General features: G+C 36.1%; 1 protein-coding gene across 1 annotated transcript in view; it reads left to right on the top strand.

The window, feature by feature from the left end:
• The window catches only part of LOC306870082 (protein naked cuticle homolog 1-like), a gene marked incomplete at its 5' end in the record, with an annotated part of 62,489 nt that overhangs the window by 24,530 nt on the left and 20,438 nt on the right, over positions 1–17,521 (top strand). Inside the window, 4 exons of the mRNA XM_079417141.1 lie at positions 5,891–6,006; positions 6,107–6,135; positions 6,261–6,293; positions 6,494–6,633. Of these exons, the coding sequence (XP_079273267.1) occupies positions 5,891–6,006; positions 6,107–6,135; positions 6,261–6,293; positions 6,494–6,633 (318 nt within the window). The remainder of the gene's footprint in view (positions 1–5,890; positions 6,007–6,106; positions 6,136–6,260; positions 6,294–6,493; positions 6,634–17,521) is intronic.

Below are 17,521 nucleotides of genomic sequence, written 5' to 3'. Positions count from 1 at the left end.
GAGCCATTACAATGAATTAATGTCAGTACCTCCCTTCCCCCATAACATGTATAAATACACAGCCTCCTCCTCCTCACACAGGCATCAAAGGCGATGATGTGAAAAGCCATCTCTCCACTGGCCGCTTCAAAGCACAGGAAGTGTGTCAAAGCGACTAGCCGGCTGGTTCCCAGCCCTTGCGTGTGTGTTAGTGTGTGAGCAAGAGAGAGAGAGAGAAAATATGTGTATGCAGGGTATAATAACATGCGCATCTCTGTGCGTGTATATATGCGTGTGTGTCTGGGAGGTTCAAAGCCAGCCAGAATCCTCTGGTTTGAGAGGCAGGATGTGAAATCTGCTGTGGCATTGATGCCCCACTCTGGCATATGCACATGTTTGTTTGCATGCGCATGAGTTTTTCCAAGACCGTGGACACACATGACCTGTCTTGGAAAAGGTTTGTCTTGAAGAGTAGAGAGTGATGCACAGGAATGTCTTTCTTCAGAGCTCTCTTAAACCTCATTCAGTTTTCATTAGAAAGACTTTAAGGAGTTCAGTTGACAGTTATGTTTGGCACCTAATATCAGTGCTTTATTTACATCACACTTAGCTTGCTTATGGCCAATTGGCTGCACCTTCACTGGCTGTGAAGTTAAGTTCTTTGTAGACACACATGTGCAGAATATGTTTTCCTGTATACTTCACTGAATCATTTTAAATAATGCCAGCTGACAAATTGGAATCAAAGTAATGGGTTTCCCAAAAGCATCATGAGCTGCACCACAAATACAGACTGTGCGTTTGTCATCTGTAGAACACTGTGCACAGAGAAAGAAGCACCTTTATTGTTCTTATAAGCTCTAAATAAGTGATTCTGTGATTTTCTAATGATCCTGAAGACGCATGTGCTGATTTGTGACTGCGTGTTTTGAGTAACTCCATCAAGTTGATTCTTTATCGTCTATTTTAAATCTTAAAAACAATTTTATACAGTGTCATTTTCGTTTCTATAACATGTGAATATATCCCCTATAGGATTCTAAAACAAAACCAATCAGAGCGCCTTGTTATCACTAGTTTTATTTTGATTTCTCGAGTCTGCTATTAGCTTATAGCCCGTTAGCATCGGCAGCATGGCTGCCGCTAATCTCGCTTAGATTGCTAATACTCTATTCACACACATTACCATTGTTTCACTGTTACTTGCTTAAATGGCAGATTTGTGTCTACCTTTGAGTGCAGGTGAGGACACATTCGAGCTGCATTCACTGCAGCTGGAGCTGGAGGCCATGGAGAAGCAGATCTGCGACCTGGTGGAGAAGCAGGCCCAGCTGAGAGAGCGGAGAGCCGCGCTGGAAACATCCCGGGCTGACGCTCACAAGTCCAGGGTAAGTATACAGCACGCTTCTAACACTCCCACCACCTCTACTCCGTGTGTTTCTCTGCACAGGCCCTGATCTCCACTCAGAACCGCTTCGCTCCCCTCCGCGAGACGGAACGCGATGCTGTGATCGTCGGAGACTCCATCATCCGGCACGTCCGTGCTACGTTAGCTGAAGGTAAAGTGCACACTCACTGTTTCCCCGGTGCTCGTGTTCTCGATGTTTCTGCGCAGATACCCGTGATCCTGAAGGGCGACCAGAGCATCGGTGCTGTCGTACTGCACGCGGTGGTTAACGACACCAAGCTGCGGCAGACAGAGACACTGAAGAGGGACTTCAGGAGCCTGATCGACACGGTACGTGTCAGGATCGCTTCCCACGTATCGACGAAGACACGAAAGGTTCAGTAGACTGTTTGCTTGGTCGAATGGTTATTGTCATGGTGTAAAGAACAGAAACTGCTCTTTGTTAATAATTGGAATCTTTTCTGGTAGCGTCCTAGGCTTTTCCGTGCTGATGGCCTGCACCCCAGCAGAGTCGGAGCGGAAATCCTGTCGGACAACATCTCCAGGACGCTACGCTCCATCTGACTAGTAAGCCAATTCTCAAATAACTACTATAATGACTTTTGTTCTACCCACTTAAAAGATAGAAGTACTTGCATTGTCCAATCTACAGACTGTGTCTGTTCCCCGAATAGCGAGGTCAAAATATAAATTTAATGCAGGATCTAGAAAAAATCTGATCGTGATTAAACCAGAAAAATGCAAAATAAATGAACAAAAACAATTTTTAAAGCTTGGGCTCCTAAATATTAGATCACTTGCACCCAAAGCAGTTATTGTAAATTAAATTATCACAGATAATAATTTTGATGTACTCTGCCTGACTGAAACCTGGCTTAAACCAAATGAATATTTTGGTCTAAATGAGTCTACTCCACCAAGCTACTGTTATAAACATGAGCCCCGTCAGACTGGTCGTGGCAGCGGTGTGGCAACAATAGTGATATTCTCAATGTTACTCAGAAAACAGGGTACAGGAGGTTTAACTCATTCGAAATACTTCTGCATAATGTTACACTGTTAGATATGCAAAAGAAATCTCTCTTATCTCTTGCTCTGGCTACGGTGTATAGACCGCTGTCCCAAAACCATTCAAGCTGGCGGTTATTAAACCTCTTATTAAGAAACCACAACTAGATTCTAATGAACTGGCAAATTACAGACCCATTTCAAATCTTCCGTTTATGTCTAAAATTTTAGAAAAAGTTGTGTCTGCTCAATTGTGCTCCTTCTTGCAAAAAAATTATCTCTATGAAGAATTTCAGTCAGGTTTCAGGCCTCACCATAGTACAGAAACTGCACTTGTTAAAATTACAAATGACTTGCTTCTTGCTTCAGACCAAGGCTGCATCTCATTGCTAGTATTACTTGATCTTAGTGCTGCGTTCGACACTATAGACCATGACATACTCGTAGATTGATTACAAAACTATACTGGTATTCAAGGGCAGGCTTTAAGATGGTTTAAATCCTACCTGTCCGATCGCTACCACTTTGTTAATTTAAATGGAGAGTCATCACAATTATCACCAGTAAAGTATGGAGTACCACAAGGATCTGTCCTAGGTCCTCTGCTATTTTCAATATACATGTTGCCTCTTGTTAATATTATTAGAAAATACGGGATTAGTTTTCATTGTTATGCTGATGACTCAACTACTCAACTACATATCTCAACAAGACCAGATGAAACTTCTAAACTATCTAAGCTAATAGATTGTGTAAAAAATGTAAAAGATTGGATGACCAATAATTTCCTCCTATTAAATTCAGATAAGACAGAGATATTACTTATTGGACCAAAAAAACAGTACACAGAATCTCTTGGATTACAATTAACAACTAGACGGATGCACTGTTATGTCCTCTAAAGTAAAAAATCTGTGTGTTATATTAGACAGCAACTTGTCCTTTGAAAATCATATTTCCCATGTTACAAAAACAGCATTCTTCTATCTTAGAAACATTGCCAATCTTCGAAACATGCTACCTGTTTCTGATGCAGAAAAGCTAGTTCATGCATTCATGACCTCTAGACTCGATAATGCACTGCTAGCTGGTTGTCCTGCATCTTCAGTAAACAAGCCACAGATAGTCCAAAATGCAGTGGCTAGAGTTCTTACCAGGTCAAGAAAATATGATCATATTACCCCAATTTTACAGTCTCTGCACTGGCTACCTATTAAATTCCATATCATTTACAAAATATTATTACTTGCCTATAAGGCCCTAAATGGTTTAGCTCCTGCGTACCTAATTTGCCTTCTACCACGCTACAATCCAACCCGCTCCCTAAGGTTGCAAAACTCAGGACTTTTGGTAGTACCTAGGATAGCAAAGTCCACTAAAGGAGGTAGAGCTTTTTCACATTTGGCTCCCAAACTCTGGAATATCTGTTTAAATCTAGATTAAAGACACATCTCTTTAGCCAAGCATTCACATAATGCATTTTATAATCTTGTACTGCAGTTATATCTGATCAAATGTACATTATTATTCTTTAGCTTGGGTTGAACAAATTATTTTTGCTTAGATGGAACAGCAGCTACGCTAATTATGTCTCTATTTGTTTCTCTGTTTCTGCCACGGGATTAACATTCCATGGTAACTAGGAATTACAGAAGCTTCAGTCTGGATCCAACCCTTAAATGATCTGAGATGACCGAACACCTGAGAAAAGATAATGCCAACCCCTCAGAGGACCTCAGAGGATGCCAACGCTCAGACAACATACAGAATTACCAAATTTTGCCATAAGTTATATATATTAAGGCTCTGCAATATATAAATATATTGTGGAAATTTTATTTCCTGTAGAGCTGCTTTGCAATGATTTGTATCGTAAAAAGCGCTATACAAATAAACTACTTGAACTTTATGCTGATTTGTATGAGAGATGACTTCTGTTCTGTTCTTCCCTCTGTTGGTGTGACTGGTGTAACTTGCATGTTCATGTGTCAAGCTGGCTTCTTAATGCACTGTAGAGAAAAAAAATCTCAGTATAAGGGATTGGGGAGCTAAAGTTCATATAGTTTTTTTTTGTCTTTTAATGTCATATATCACCTACATTTCTTAATTTACTTTTAATTTAATACATTTTTATATTTTTTTTATTTTAACAAGTGCATCTATTTTCTTTGGTGTTCATAAATTTGGTGCTGTAAGTAGGCTACCTTTGCTTTGGCAATATTGTAATTGTTAACAATGCTGTCAATAAAGCATTGTTAGCGATAGATAGATAGATAGATAGATAGATAGATAGATAGATAGATAGATAGATAGATAGATAGATAGATAGATAGATAGATAGATAGATAGATAGATAGATAATTTAGCATCATTACCTGCTAAATTAAAATCTGCGTTCGCTCATCTTCGCTGGCTGGCACGGAGTTAGAGACAGCCGTGATTTTCTACAGCATTATGCATTATAACCAATCAAACATGATTCTGTTGAGTTTATGAGTACAATGGCCAATAAGAGGCGTCGAGATGAGTCATCTCTGAAACAGCTGTTCTGTTCAGTGCGCGCGCTCCTGAATGAATTCTGCTCTTTGCCGATTTCACTCATCAGAAACAAGTGCAGAAGTGCATACCATGTAAGCAAGATATTCATTTCACAATGTAAGCAACTTCAGTGATTAATGGGAGTTTTTGAGAGTGCTTTAATTCTGTCAATGATAATGTTCTTTGATAATGTAAACAGAGTGTCTATTTACACAGTGCACATAGCCCACCTTCTGGCAGAGGCTATTTACATTAATTCCGCCCACCAAAGTGTGATTGGGACTGTCAAGATTATAAAAAGCTATTATAAACTAACTGTTCCAGTGGCACAGATGGTAAAGCGCATACTGTAGTATTGTTGATGTGACCGACTAGGTTTCGAACCTACCTTTTGCCAAACTTTTTTTTCTCCCTTTTCAAATCGTAAAGGCATTTATTTTTCATAAAAATCAAAGACATAACCAAAAAGTTGAAAATAAAGTATCGGATTGGGTTGTAGGGAGGGCTTTATTATCAATAAGGTGGCATCTGTTTAATAATCTGAATTAAAATGATAATTTACACTCAATACGCTATTATTGCATACTGTTTTATAATGCAATACAATACTGAAGTGCAGATAATTGCCACTATTTTGCAACAAGTAGTATACATAGCAGAAAATGCTGCTATTTTAACAGTGTAAATATAATCTATAGCTATTTGCACTTAACGTAAATAACATATAGCTAAAAATACTGTTATTTTAACTTAGTGTAGATAAAATCCATTGCTATTTGAACTTAAGAAAAATGACCGCGATTTCAACTGAGGGGGGCCTATAATCAGTCCGTGCCCAGGGCACCTCTGCGTCATAATCCGTCCCTGGCCCACGGGGGGCTTTGCGCTGCTCTTTTTATATTTGGAGACTCCAAAAGAATCCCGCTTCCCTTTCATGTGCCGCCTCGGTCCAATCAGACTGAAGGAGAGGCGGCCTGCGCAAGGCGTCAATCACGCTCGCCGATTGGCTGCAGCGCCTCGCGTCTGGTCCGCTGGAGCCGCAGATCACTCGATCCTCCACCGCTGCTGGATGTGTACGGACCCCGCGCGCTCTTCTTCACGGACGCTCACAAATATCGCACTCTTTCTGGATTGTTTTTATTTCTATGGTTTCTCACTTGCTCTCCGATGCAGAGAAATGGGTAAACTTCATTCCAAACATGGTAAGACGGCATATCTTTGGTGTTGTAGAGCAAGTCTTTGATTTTAACGCGCCTGTGATATAGTTCTTTCGAGTAATCCATTTATACGACGTCTTTTTTGCTTTCTTTTTTTTTTTTTTTTAAAGCTGCTATTTGTAAAGCGAGGGAGAGTCCTGAAGGTGAGTAACTATTTGTTATACAAATAATAACGCTTTTATTTGAAACGGGTGAACTGGCTAAATGACTAATAATACAAAGCTGCATCTTTGAACATTTGGCGTAAACAAAAAAGAAAAGCGTTAGAAACAAACTTGAAAGCTGTTTAACTGATAAATACACAATGGTATTATGTATAAATTTTATTTCCTCGCTCTTTTAGGCGATAGTTTTGTAGTTAACGCGTGTTTGGCGAGGAAAGGACTGGATGACTGGATGGTTAAGCAGAAGTATTACTGCTCGAGCTCTCGTGTAGATCAGCAGGACTGCCAGCAGAAACATACCTGCGGACTGTCTCCACGGGTACGTCAACGGGTTTAATGACTTTTTATCACACGTGCATGTTAAATGTGAGAAGATTCTGGACTTTGAGAAAGTGCACTTGTCTGCGCTTCGCCTTCATTTCATTCCAAGGAGAAATATTGTGCACTTTGAAGTAATGCATGGAGCTCTTTAAAGTTTGCATTTCAACTTATAAAACTTTGCTTTGTTGTGATAAACATCGTTTACAAACTGCAATACAACTCTTTTCTTTCCGTTGTTCTGCATGAATTCAGTTCATGGGTAGTTGACATGAAATATCAAGCAGTGTCAGCGGTGTGACGCGCTGTAAGTGATCTAAAACTAATTGAAACAAAGAATTCCAATTATTCTGTAATTATATACGTGATATTTTATGACCTCATAGGTGAGAGACTAAATTGAATATTTGTAATTTTAAGAATTCAGTTGTTGCATTACAGAACTGTTTAAAATGAACTAAAATGTGGTTTACAATGCTGATAAACTCGAAAGAAATATTTGCGCGTTAAAAAAAATAAATAATAAAAAATACGCATGTGAACATTTTAAAGTCCATGTTGAATAATTAAAAAAAAAGTTAATGGACATATTGCAAGTCAACTACCCTCATTGGGTTATAGATGGTAAAAGCGTGTATAAGCGATATTCGCGTTGCAGAATGATCTTTGGCTGCTTCTTGAGGCCACACGCGCTTCCAGACCACCCAATTCACGCGCGTTGAAAACGATCATGCCATTGTTTTGTGACGTCACCAAGAACAATAGTTTACTCTCTGGAAACACTCTGTAGTTTGAGCCCAAATGTAAAAGCCAAAGGCGTTATTACCAGAAGTGATTAAAGGAGAAACACTCTCTGGATACACGTTTCCCTTTAATGATGTCTGTTAAAACGCTCTCCACGGTTTCAGCTGCTGCCTTTGAAGCCAGAGGAGGAGATTTTGTGTTGTTATTCCTTTGAATGATAGGAAGAGGAAAAATCAGGTTTCCAGACTGTTCAGGCTGTTTATTTTTGACAGGCACATTATTTTGAGAGGAAATATCAATAGGTAAATAGATAAGTAGGTTTGGGATCTTAAAGGTGGCATGCGTATTTGAAAACATATATTTGGATTTTATCACCTTTCTTCCTGCATGCAAAAAATTACGCGTTTCTATCTTGAATTTGCCCAACAAGGAAAATGTTTTAGCAGTCATGTTTAGACAAAAGGCACGTCAACTTTTTCACTGGCGGCTCACATGGGTAAATGGTTTATTTGAACGTGGTGGGAAGAACTGTGTGAGGGCTAGGAACAGATGCAAGTTCTCTCTGTAGGTAATAGATCACGGCGGGTTGAAAGCATTGCAGGCTGACAGGCTGGTGACAGCGCTGTATTGTGAAGTCGAGAGAGGGGTGGAGGGAGGGTGGAAGGAGGGCCAGTCTGTCTCAGATTTGGCATCCTAGTAAACACATAAGAGCACTGTCGTTTAGGAGAGGAGAAATCCTCTGGAAATACCTCAGAGTAAGCCTCTTTTGGTCAAGGGCTGTTGCAGAGTCTCAAAAGACTTTTTTGAGGGTTGGAGAGATAGTGAGAGACGCTGAGAGTGACAGAAAAAGCAAAAGGAAATCCAGAAGGCTGCTATTAAAGAACCGTCTCAACCAGCAGGAGAAAGCGTCACAGCCACATCTTCTTAAACCCAATCCTCATATGTGGACATCCAAACACAAACCTGATGCTCTTAAACTTTCAGAGTCCGGAGTGTTGCTGGAGAAATGCTGCATTTATTTTCTAACTCTCTAAGAAAGTAGTGGCAATAAACGTTTATTTAGCATGTAAGATACATAGTACTGTCTGCAAGCATAGAATTTGTTAAGCTTTTATATCTTGTGGTGTGAAGGTTGAGAAAATAAGTTTAAGGAGCGTAGAACACACAGTTCTTGCCTGGTTCAAAGTTCACACAGTTTGAAGTTTATTACTTTTTTCACTCTCTGCTGAGAGGGAGGTTTTATTGTAGCTGGAGAGATCATAATGCATTGAACAACAGTTACAAAGTCTGAAGAGTTACCTGCTTTATATTTATTCAACAATATAAAGTCATAAAGTTTTCACTTTTCTCTTTTAATGTTGCTTTCATTACTTAAATATGATAATCTGAAGCAGGGTTTGTTTTAACACAACCTGATTGTTTTCCCTCTGATGTACTAATGAGGAGAGTAAAGAAACAATAGCAGTACTGAGGAGTGTGTGTGTGTGTGTGCGTGTGTGTGTGTGTGTTTTTCCAGTTGATGTGAAGTGATTTGGCCAGGCTGGGAAAGGATCCCTGCTGAACGAATTTAAACATTTGAACAATTTTGAATAACTGAATGGTATGTGCTCAATGGAGCGTTGTGAGAATGAAAGAATGAGAGAACATATTTCCATAAATATTTATTTGGAAATACTCATTTTGTTTTGACCTAAAGCATCACCAGGGCAATTTAATATTTTATGTAGTGATGAAATTTGAGGCTGGTTTAGCTGGAAAGAGTATTTGCATCCCTTTGTTAGTTCTCCCCTTTTGATTTTGATTTGATTGAAAATGAACTATTTTAATATCTTATTTTTATTATTCCATTGAGAGATATTGATTGGATCAGTGTGTGGAGTCTTTATTAAAAACGTGTTACTGTTGCCCCCCCCCCCCCCCCCATTTTATTCATTTGTTTTCTTAATGTTTCTGGAGTTTTAATGTAGCCACCACTTTTTTCCCTGGTCTTTAGAGGTGCTTTAGAATAATGTTGATATATAATACACATCTTTTAAAACCAGCTTGTCACAAGTTAAGTTAAACAGTATACTTATTCTTATTATTCTTATTTACTTACTTTCTGATTTTTCTTATTGAGAAAAGCTACTGAGTGAAATTCAATGAATTACCTCACTCCCTGAGCATGAAGAAAGCATAAACCTCACTCATAAACACAGGCTGATAATACTGGGACTAATAGAGGCTACCTGGAGAGTTAGTTATTTATAGCAGCTGTGCTTCAATTCGGACAGTTGTGTGTGTCTGTGTTGTAAATGTGGTTCAGATGGCGGGGAGTCTGAGTCAGGAATCTGTTTGATGAGTGTGTTTGTGTTGTGCTGTGTTAACTGGCCTTCACACACAAGACTTTATGTAGCACTGCCTATTACATTTTCCAGTCTGGTTTGCATAGGCCTTGTGCTATTAGTAAATTACACTATAAGTTCTTGTTCAAAAAGAGGTGGGGTTCAGATTTTTGGCCTTGCTGTTAGCATGCTGCACTGTGACTCTCATGTTGGCAATGTAAATTTAAATTTACATTGCCAACATGAGAGTTTCAATGTAAATGTAAATTTCAATGTAAATTCTAGCTCCATCATTACCTGTCCTCTATATTAAGCCTGCTGTTTCCCTTTTTGTGTTCTAGTCTGAAGTCAGTGCAGTGATTCACTCATTCCCTTGATGGTGATTGATTGGTGTTGTCACATGGTGCAGCTTTGTTATTGTGTAGCTTACAGCTGCACACTGGAAAAAAAATCTGTAAAGTTTACGGTAAAAATTTGGCAGCTGTGGTTGCTGCCATTTTAATGTAAAAAGAAATAAATAAAAAAATACAGTAGCAACATTTCAGGTTTATGGATTTAACTTAATTTTACACTTAAAAATCTTAATTTCTTTAACTGATATAATGTTAATATACCAACTTATGGAAGTAATTAAATCTGTTTTGTACCTTTGTAATACACTGATAACCACCAAAAGCAGGGGGTGAGAAAGTTACATGATGATCCCAAGCTCATCACAAGCAGTTTTACTGTATATACTTACATATATAGAAGGTGCACAGTATCATTCACACAAACACTAAACACCATCATGGTAACACACATGAAATTGAAATAATCCAATAGACATTCATTTAAGAAACAGTTATTTCAATGGAAAAACATCAAATGTGAAATGTAACAGGGAATTCTGGGAATGTCAATTTAAGGTTATTCACTGTAAATTTTACATTCTTTTTCACTTCCAAAAACTGCACACTGCGGTAAAATTACATGCAATGTCCAATACAGTTGTTCACTGTATATAGTAGGGTTGGGTATCGCTTGAATTTGATCGATTCCGATTCTTTTCAATTCCCAGTTTCGATTCCAATGTGATTAAATAATGATATCAAACATTTATCCTGTGTCTCTTTTTTGCAAACCATTTATTGGAGCTGAATGCCATGAACAAAAATCATCAGGCTACATAAAAACTGGACTCTTCAAGAGCTGTTTGTGTGCAAAATAGAACTGCATGATTCTGGATAAATTGAGTTTTTTTTCTTTTTTTTTCCAATGGAAGTTGTGGTTCTCTCATGATTCTGAAGAAAAAAATATTAGACAACTAAACAAAATCACATGTAATTTATGAATGACTCACTCAGGATGTACTTGTTTCAATACTGGATGAAACAGGGTCCTTAAAGGAATCTCTTGTATGCTTCAATGACAAATACATTTTAACAGACTACAAATACATTTAATACTTTTTGCCACCTACTGGCGTAACAATGTAATCGATAAATCTTCATTTGAAGTGTCAGATTACTTTCAAAAGGAGATTTACTCTATTTTAATCGCTACCGTACATATCAGAATTTATATCTGAACTATAAACTTTTGTAACAGTGCTTCTGTGATATGAATGTTTGTAACACAGAAATAATGATACTGTGTGGTTGAAAAGACTGTGAAGCTGTTTCATTCATATACATGACAGCTGTTCTCTTTAGGTCAGCAGCGGCGCAAATGCAGGTTTAAATGTTCAAATCACACTGGTGTGATCGTACACTGTACGGACGAACCAGCAATCACAACATTGTGATCGGACACGTAAAAGGTTGAGGAATGAAGCAGATGAGTCATTGTAATTTAGGAATAGAATCACGTTGGTGTTTGAATCATGTTCGTGATCTTTAACGATCTATTAAATTAATGTCATGTTGCTGGTGACACCTCTCTTGCAACATGTTTAACTATCACAGATATTATACTTAGCTTTTTTGGCTTCTGATCACAAATGTAGCGAAACTTTGGAGCGCTTAGATTAGTGAGCAAGGTCCTGGCAGATCGCTAGGTCACACAGTGATGCACACAGATGAAAAAAAAAAAAAGCGCATAGGAATCAATAGGCGGAATTGGAATTTTTATTTGACAACAAGTATCCGATTCCTGACCTAAAGTATCTGGAATCTGAATCAATTTTCGATTCCCAACCCTAATATATAGTAGGGGAACTTACTGTTAACCAATCAATAGGTTTTTACTGCAATATTTTTTTACTGTTAAAATCGCGGTAATTTTTGCAGTGCATTTACTGGTCTTTCTGTGTGTGTTAGTCCCATTACATAGCAGTTTTTAACCTCAGCCACCATAGTTATCAGTCAAACTGAGATTGGACCTACTTAACCAATGTCCACACTGCTTTTACACTGTATCGCAGCTTTTCGTTAGTTAGCACTTCAGCGCTAAAACCAGTCCGAGTTACACTAAAGAAGAAACTCAATCTCAAACTCAGTCAGAATCAAAGTGCCAAGACCAGACGATGTTACTGCTTTGAAATGTAGCTTTTGAAATCCACTCTGAAACCATTTGGCACAACAGTTCTAAACTAGGGCAAACTAGGCAACATCACAGCTTTAAACACAATTTCCAGCACAGTCAAAAGCGGCCAATAGGTCAAATATAAACCAGGCTTGATCATGACTTTGAAAGCATTCTGTATCACTCTGTGTGTAGTATCACTCATAGACCAAACACTTTGAAGCCCAGATCAAATAGAGAGCTGTAATTCTAAAAATAATTTCTTTTAGGAATTTCAGAACATTTTGGGGGGAATTTTTTAGATTCCGGGGCTTGCTGTTTAAACCTTTCCTGACAACCAACACACTTTTCCTCTCTCTTGCTGTCTTTAGTACAGAATGTTCTTTATTGTAGCACAAAGAGTGACAGTATATGCACTATATCCTTTGTCTCTTTTATTCCCTTCCCAATATCCAACGTATTTATAAAAAGGATGACAGAAAGAGATTGAAAGACAGAGGGTGGGGGCGGAAGGGAAAGGCTATGTTTCTCTATAAAAGAGAAAGAAAAGTGAAGAGGGTGCCTTTGGGGAGTGGGACAGCACCTGGCTCCAGTGTAGGGCTGTTGAGGGGCTCCTATGAGAAAGGAAAAGAGGATAAGAGACGAGAAGGGAGGAAGGGAGCAGAGGAGAAGTAGATTATTCTTCTAGGACAGGAAGAGTGAAGGGACCTGCTGGTGGCTGCTCTGTCACCTCCTATATCAAGCGGTGAATTAACTCATTTTTTAAACTCATTTAAATTATTAGGCCTAAGTATGTTAATTACAAAAAAGAAAAAACAAAAAATGTTTTATATATATAAATGAAATCTACTGTTCAAAAGTGTTTTAAATACATCTTTTATGCTCACAGATGCTGCACTTATTTGATTAAAAATACAGTAAAAATAGTAATATTGTGATATTATTAATATTATTAAAAACAACGGTTTTCTATTAAATATATTTTAAAATTGAATGTATTCCTTCAGAAATCATTCATGCTGATTTGGTGCTCAAGAAACATTTCTTATCACTTAAAAACAGTTGCTTAATGAATTTGATGGCCCCCCCCCCTCCCTTTTTTTTGGATTAATATAAAGTTCAAGAGAACAGCATTTGTTTGAAATTGAATGTTTCTGTAACATTGTAAATATCTTTACTGTTGGCTTTGAACAATAAACTCAAAAGTATTATTTTCTTAAAAAACCGTCAAAGCCAACTGTAATTTTATTAGATGTAGTCTGTTAGTCCGACTTTGCAAAAAATGGATTGGCAAAGTTTAATATGGACTAAAGCATTTTGATCACATTTTATAAATACTTTATGTAAATACACTGACTGTCATTGACTCAGTCATTCATTGAGGTTTATGAATGAGTCTGTATCCAGAAATAGCAGCACATGCACTAAATCGAAGTTGAGATAACCTGTAATGAGATGAGAAACTTGAAAGGCAGGTCTGAGGTAACTGGACTTTCCTCTCAAGTTACTCTTGGTTAGTACAGATGCAACGCTGGCTTGTAGTACAAATAGAAAGCATTGCAGTCATGTCAGTTGTAGGTGATTTAAATGGTTTGCCTGTGTTTTTATGTGTTTTTCCATTTAACTATGTGTAATGCAAGTGTGTAAGTATGTGTGTAAAAATAGTACTTTGGTATGTGTGGCATGGGGGTGTGCTAAGGGCAAGGATGGCGTCTGGCTAGGTGCATCAGAGAGAGAGAAGTGTGTGTTGTGCATTAAAGCACGTCTGTCTGGATGTGCTCTAGAGATCAAAGTGCATGGTGGAATGTGTGGACTGAGTTGCCAGGATTAACAGCTGAGAATTGGGCTGTGTTTTCTAAATTTCCTTAAACACACACACACTCCACAAGCAGCAGAGCTCACTCAGCGTTGTTCCAACCTCCTCAAAACCCTTATTTATTCAGCTTCTTCTGTGGTTCAAACTAGGTTATGATTGAGATTTTTGATTTGCTATTTGAAAATAAACATTTATACTGTATATATATATATATATATATATATATACATACATACATATTTATATATATGTGTATATATATATATATATATATATATATATATATATATATATATTTATTTATTTATGTGTTATATATTTATATATACATATTTATATGTGTGTGTATGTATGTGTGTGTATATGTATATATGGGTCAATGATGTGACGCCTAAATTTTCTGTCCGATTGCTTTTTTTCAGTTAAAAATTGGTTTAAATGCATAAAAAAGATGCCATATATATGAAGGACCTCTCCCACGTATGAACTCACTTTAACTTTTCAAAAAACATTAATTATTTGTAATTATTTGTAATTTTTCTGTTATCCAAAGTGTCAAAATATTATGTGTAATATTATGTTATCTTTGAAATTACCCTAAATTTATTCAGATTCATTTTCTGCACTATTTGGCATGATTTACAAAGTGTTTTGTAATCCTGTATAAAACTGCAAAGCATTTGTATTTATATTTCCATCATAATATACAAGCAAACTTTGTCCGACGATTTCCATTTTATGAAATATCATGTGGTGTGACCATTTTGGGATTTTTATGTTGAAATCCATTTAAAGATAGGACTTTGCATCATATACCAAGTTGCTAAGGACCGATGGAAGCATCAAGCAGGTTTGTAAGTCTCTTTCAAATTTGGAAAAAAAAAAACTTTTTAACGGCTGATATGTAGTTACCACATTTGGATATCATGTGGTATGACCTCAAAAAAAACAACAACAATGAATATTAAGTTATTTTTGCAAGTATTTGTTTTCATTATAAATTTCATTGTAACCTTTTGTGGGAAGCTAGCTTGTTTTGTTTAAGTGACCAATTCTGTGCTTGTAAAGTTTAACTGAATTTTAAAATATCATGTGGTGCGACCACTGCAGAGTGTTTTCCATAATATATATACATGTCCCAGATTGGCAGTTTTTGTGCTTTTATATTTAATTTATGGTTTATATACATAAAATACTTTATTTTAGTATCATTTGGAATATATTTTTATGCAATTTGGGTCATTTCAGACGGTTTATGTTTAATATTTGTACAATGAGAAAAAAAGCAAAACAATTTCTAATTCAGAGCATCTAATTTTAGTTTGTTAATTATGCATTTATTAGTAATTTATTATTTATTTATTAATAACTATTTGAATCTATTCTACCAGATTACACTGCCAAGCAAAGTAAAATAAATGCTCACCCTAGGTAGCATGTTAATTCTGACCCTGCAGTCTAGCACAAACTCCAGATGTCATTTTCTACTATAAGAAAGATGTTCATGTTGTCATCTCAGAACCTGAGCCAGCAACCTCCCAATACTCAAAATTGACCCTTCGCAAAGACCCACCCCCCTTAGTTACTGTTGCTATGTCTGACAAACCATGGCACTTTTATGCCACGAATCATGTTCTCACGCTGTTAAAAATGCATCACGGAGCAAAGAGGACACTGACAATGCACCGACATACAAGACAGATCTGGTTACTTTTGGTATGAAACAAAGTCTCAGTGTTCAAATTTTGTAATTTTTTAAAAGAAATTCAAACAACAAATACTGTTTTGTAGCTCTTTAACATGTCGTGACAGATTGCTGTTGCTGTTCAAGCACCACATGAACCGATCTCTTCATCTTTACTAGTTATAGCACAAAATAAACATGAATGAACATCAGAAGGTATCTTGTTTCAACCGTGAAAACATGTCAATACACTCAATTTTTCAAGTTCATGTCCACAGACTTTAATCTACTCTCCTGTCTGGTTTGTTTGTCAGGACAAAAATGACGGATTTGCGTTATAATACGTCAGATCGCCTGTTAATCAAACTCCCGGCAAAGGGTCAATTGAGCAGCCAATATTGGGCAAAGTACAGAAATAACTGGGGCTAAAGAAATGCCTGCAGATAATGCCACATGCTGCACTTTTTACACGTCTCTTTAAATAGATTTTTAATGATATAAGGTCTTTGTGTCATTTGGAGCAACCAATAAAAGCAATAACTTAAATTAAATAAATTATAAATAAAATAACACATTTCTGTGGTTGAAATATAAATCACTGCTACAGTATGCTTATGTGAATGGTATTTTTTAAATTGTATTTTTTAAAACATTTTTATCAGTTTTATGCAATTTACAGGAAAAATAAGTGTTAACTACATTTAAGAAGGCAACTCTGAAATTATAGAACAAAAATAAGGTCATTATTTACAAAAACTCAAATGAAATGCAAATACTTTGTTTCTAAACACTTTAATTACTGAGAACATATTTAAAAAATATTAAGCATGTTAAGAAATTTATCTAATTTTAGTATAAATCATGATCGCACCACATGACATTTTTTAAGACTACGGCCAATTCATCTAGAGGAAAAAACACTAAAATCACTTAATTTTAAATTTTAATATGAATTTATGTGTACACAACATTCTTAATTGAAATTGGCCTGTCGAAAATCCTTATACGTCAATGACCCATATATACTGTATATGTGTTGTCAAACGATTAATCGCGATTAATTGTATCCAACATAAAAGTTTTTGTTTACATAAGATACGCATGTGCACTGTGTATATTTATTATGTATATATAAATACACACACATGCATGTATATATTTCAGAAATATAAATTTTTTATATATTAAATATATTTATTTATAATATAAATTATATGAATATAAATATAGACATGTAAATACATGTAAATATTTTCAAAATATACTGTATGTGTGTGTATTTATATATACATAACAAATATACACAGTACACACACACATATATTATGCAAACAAAAACTTTTATTTTGGATGCGCTTAATCGTTTGACAGCACTAATATAAATATAAAAATATATATGTGTGTGTGTTTGTATATATATATATATATATATATATACATATATATATATATAATGTGTATATATATATGTGTATTATATATATATAATGTGTATATATATATGTGTGTGTGTGTATGTATATATACAAACACACACACATATATATTTTTATATTTATATTAGTGCTGTCAATCAATAATAAAAAAAAACGAATTAATCGCACATTTTTCTGAAATTAATCGCGAATGTGACACTGAAGACTGGAGTAAAGGCTGGTGAAAATTCAGCTTAGCCATCACAGGAATAAACTAAACTACATTTTAAACTTAAAAATATAATATTTTAATAACATTTCATTATATTACTGAAGTGAGTAATAAAGTGAATATTTTGGTAAAAGAAAAACAATCTTACAGATACAATATTTCTTTGATA

The sequence above is a fragment of the Barbus barbus genome (assembly GCF_936440315.1).
Source record: "Barbus barbus genome assembly, chromosome: 1".
Classification (NCBI taxonomy): domain Eukaryota; kingdom Metazoa; phylum Chordata; class Actinopteri; order Cypriniformes; family Cyprinidae; genus Barbus; species Barbus barbus.
The sequence above is the reverse complement of the archived record's forward strand: the minus strand, read 5'-3'. Positions and strand labels throughout refer to the sequence as shown.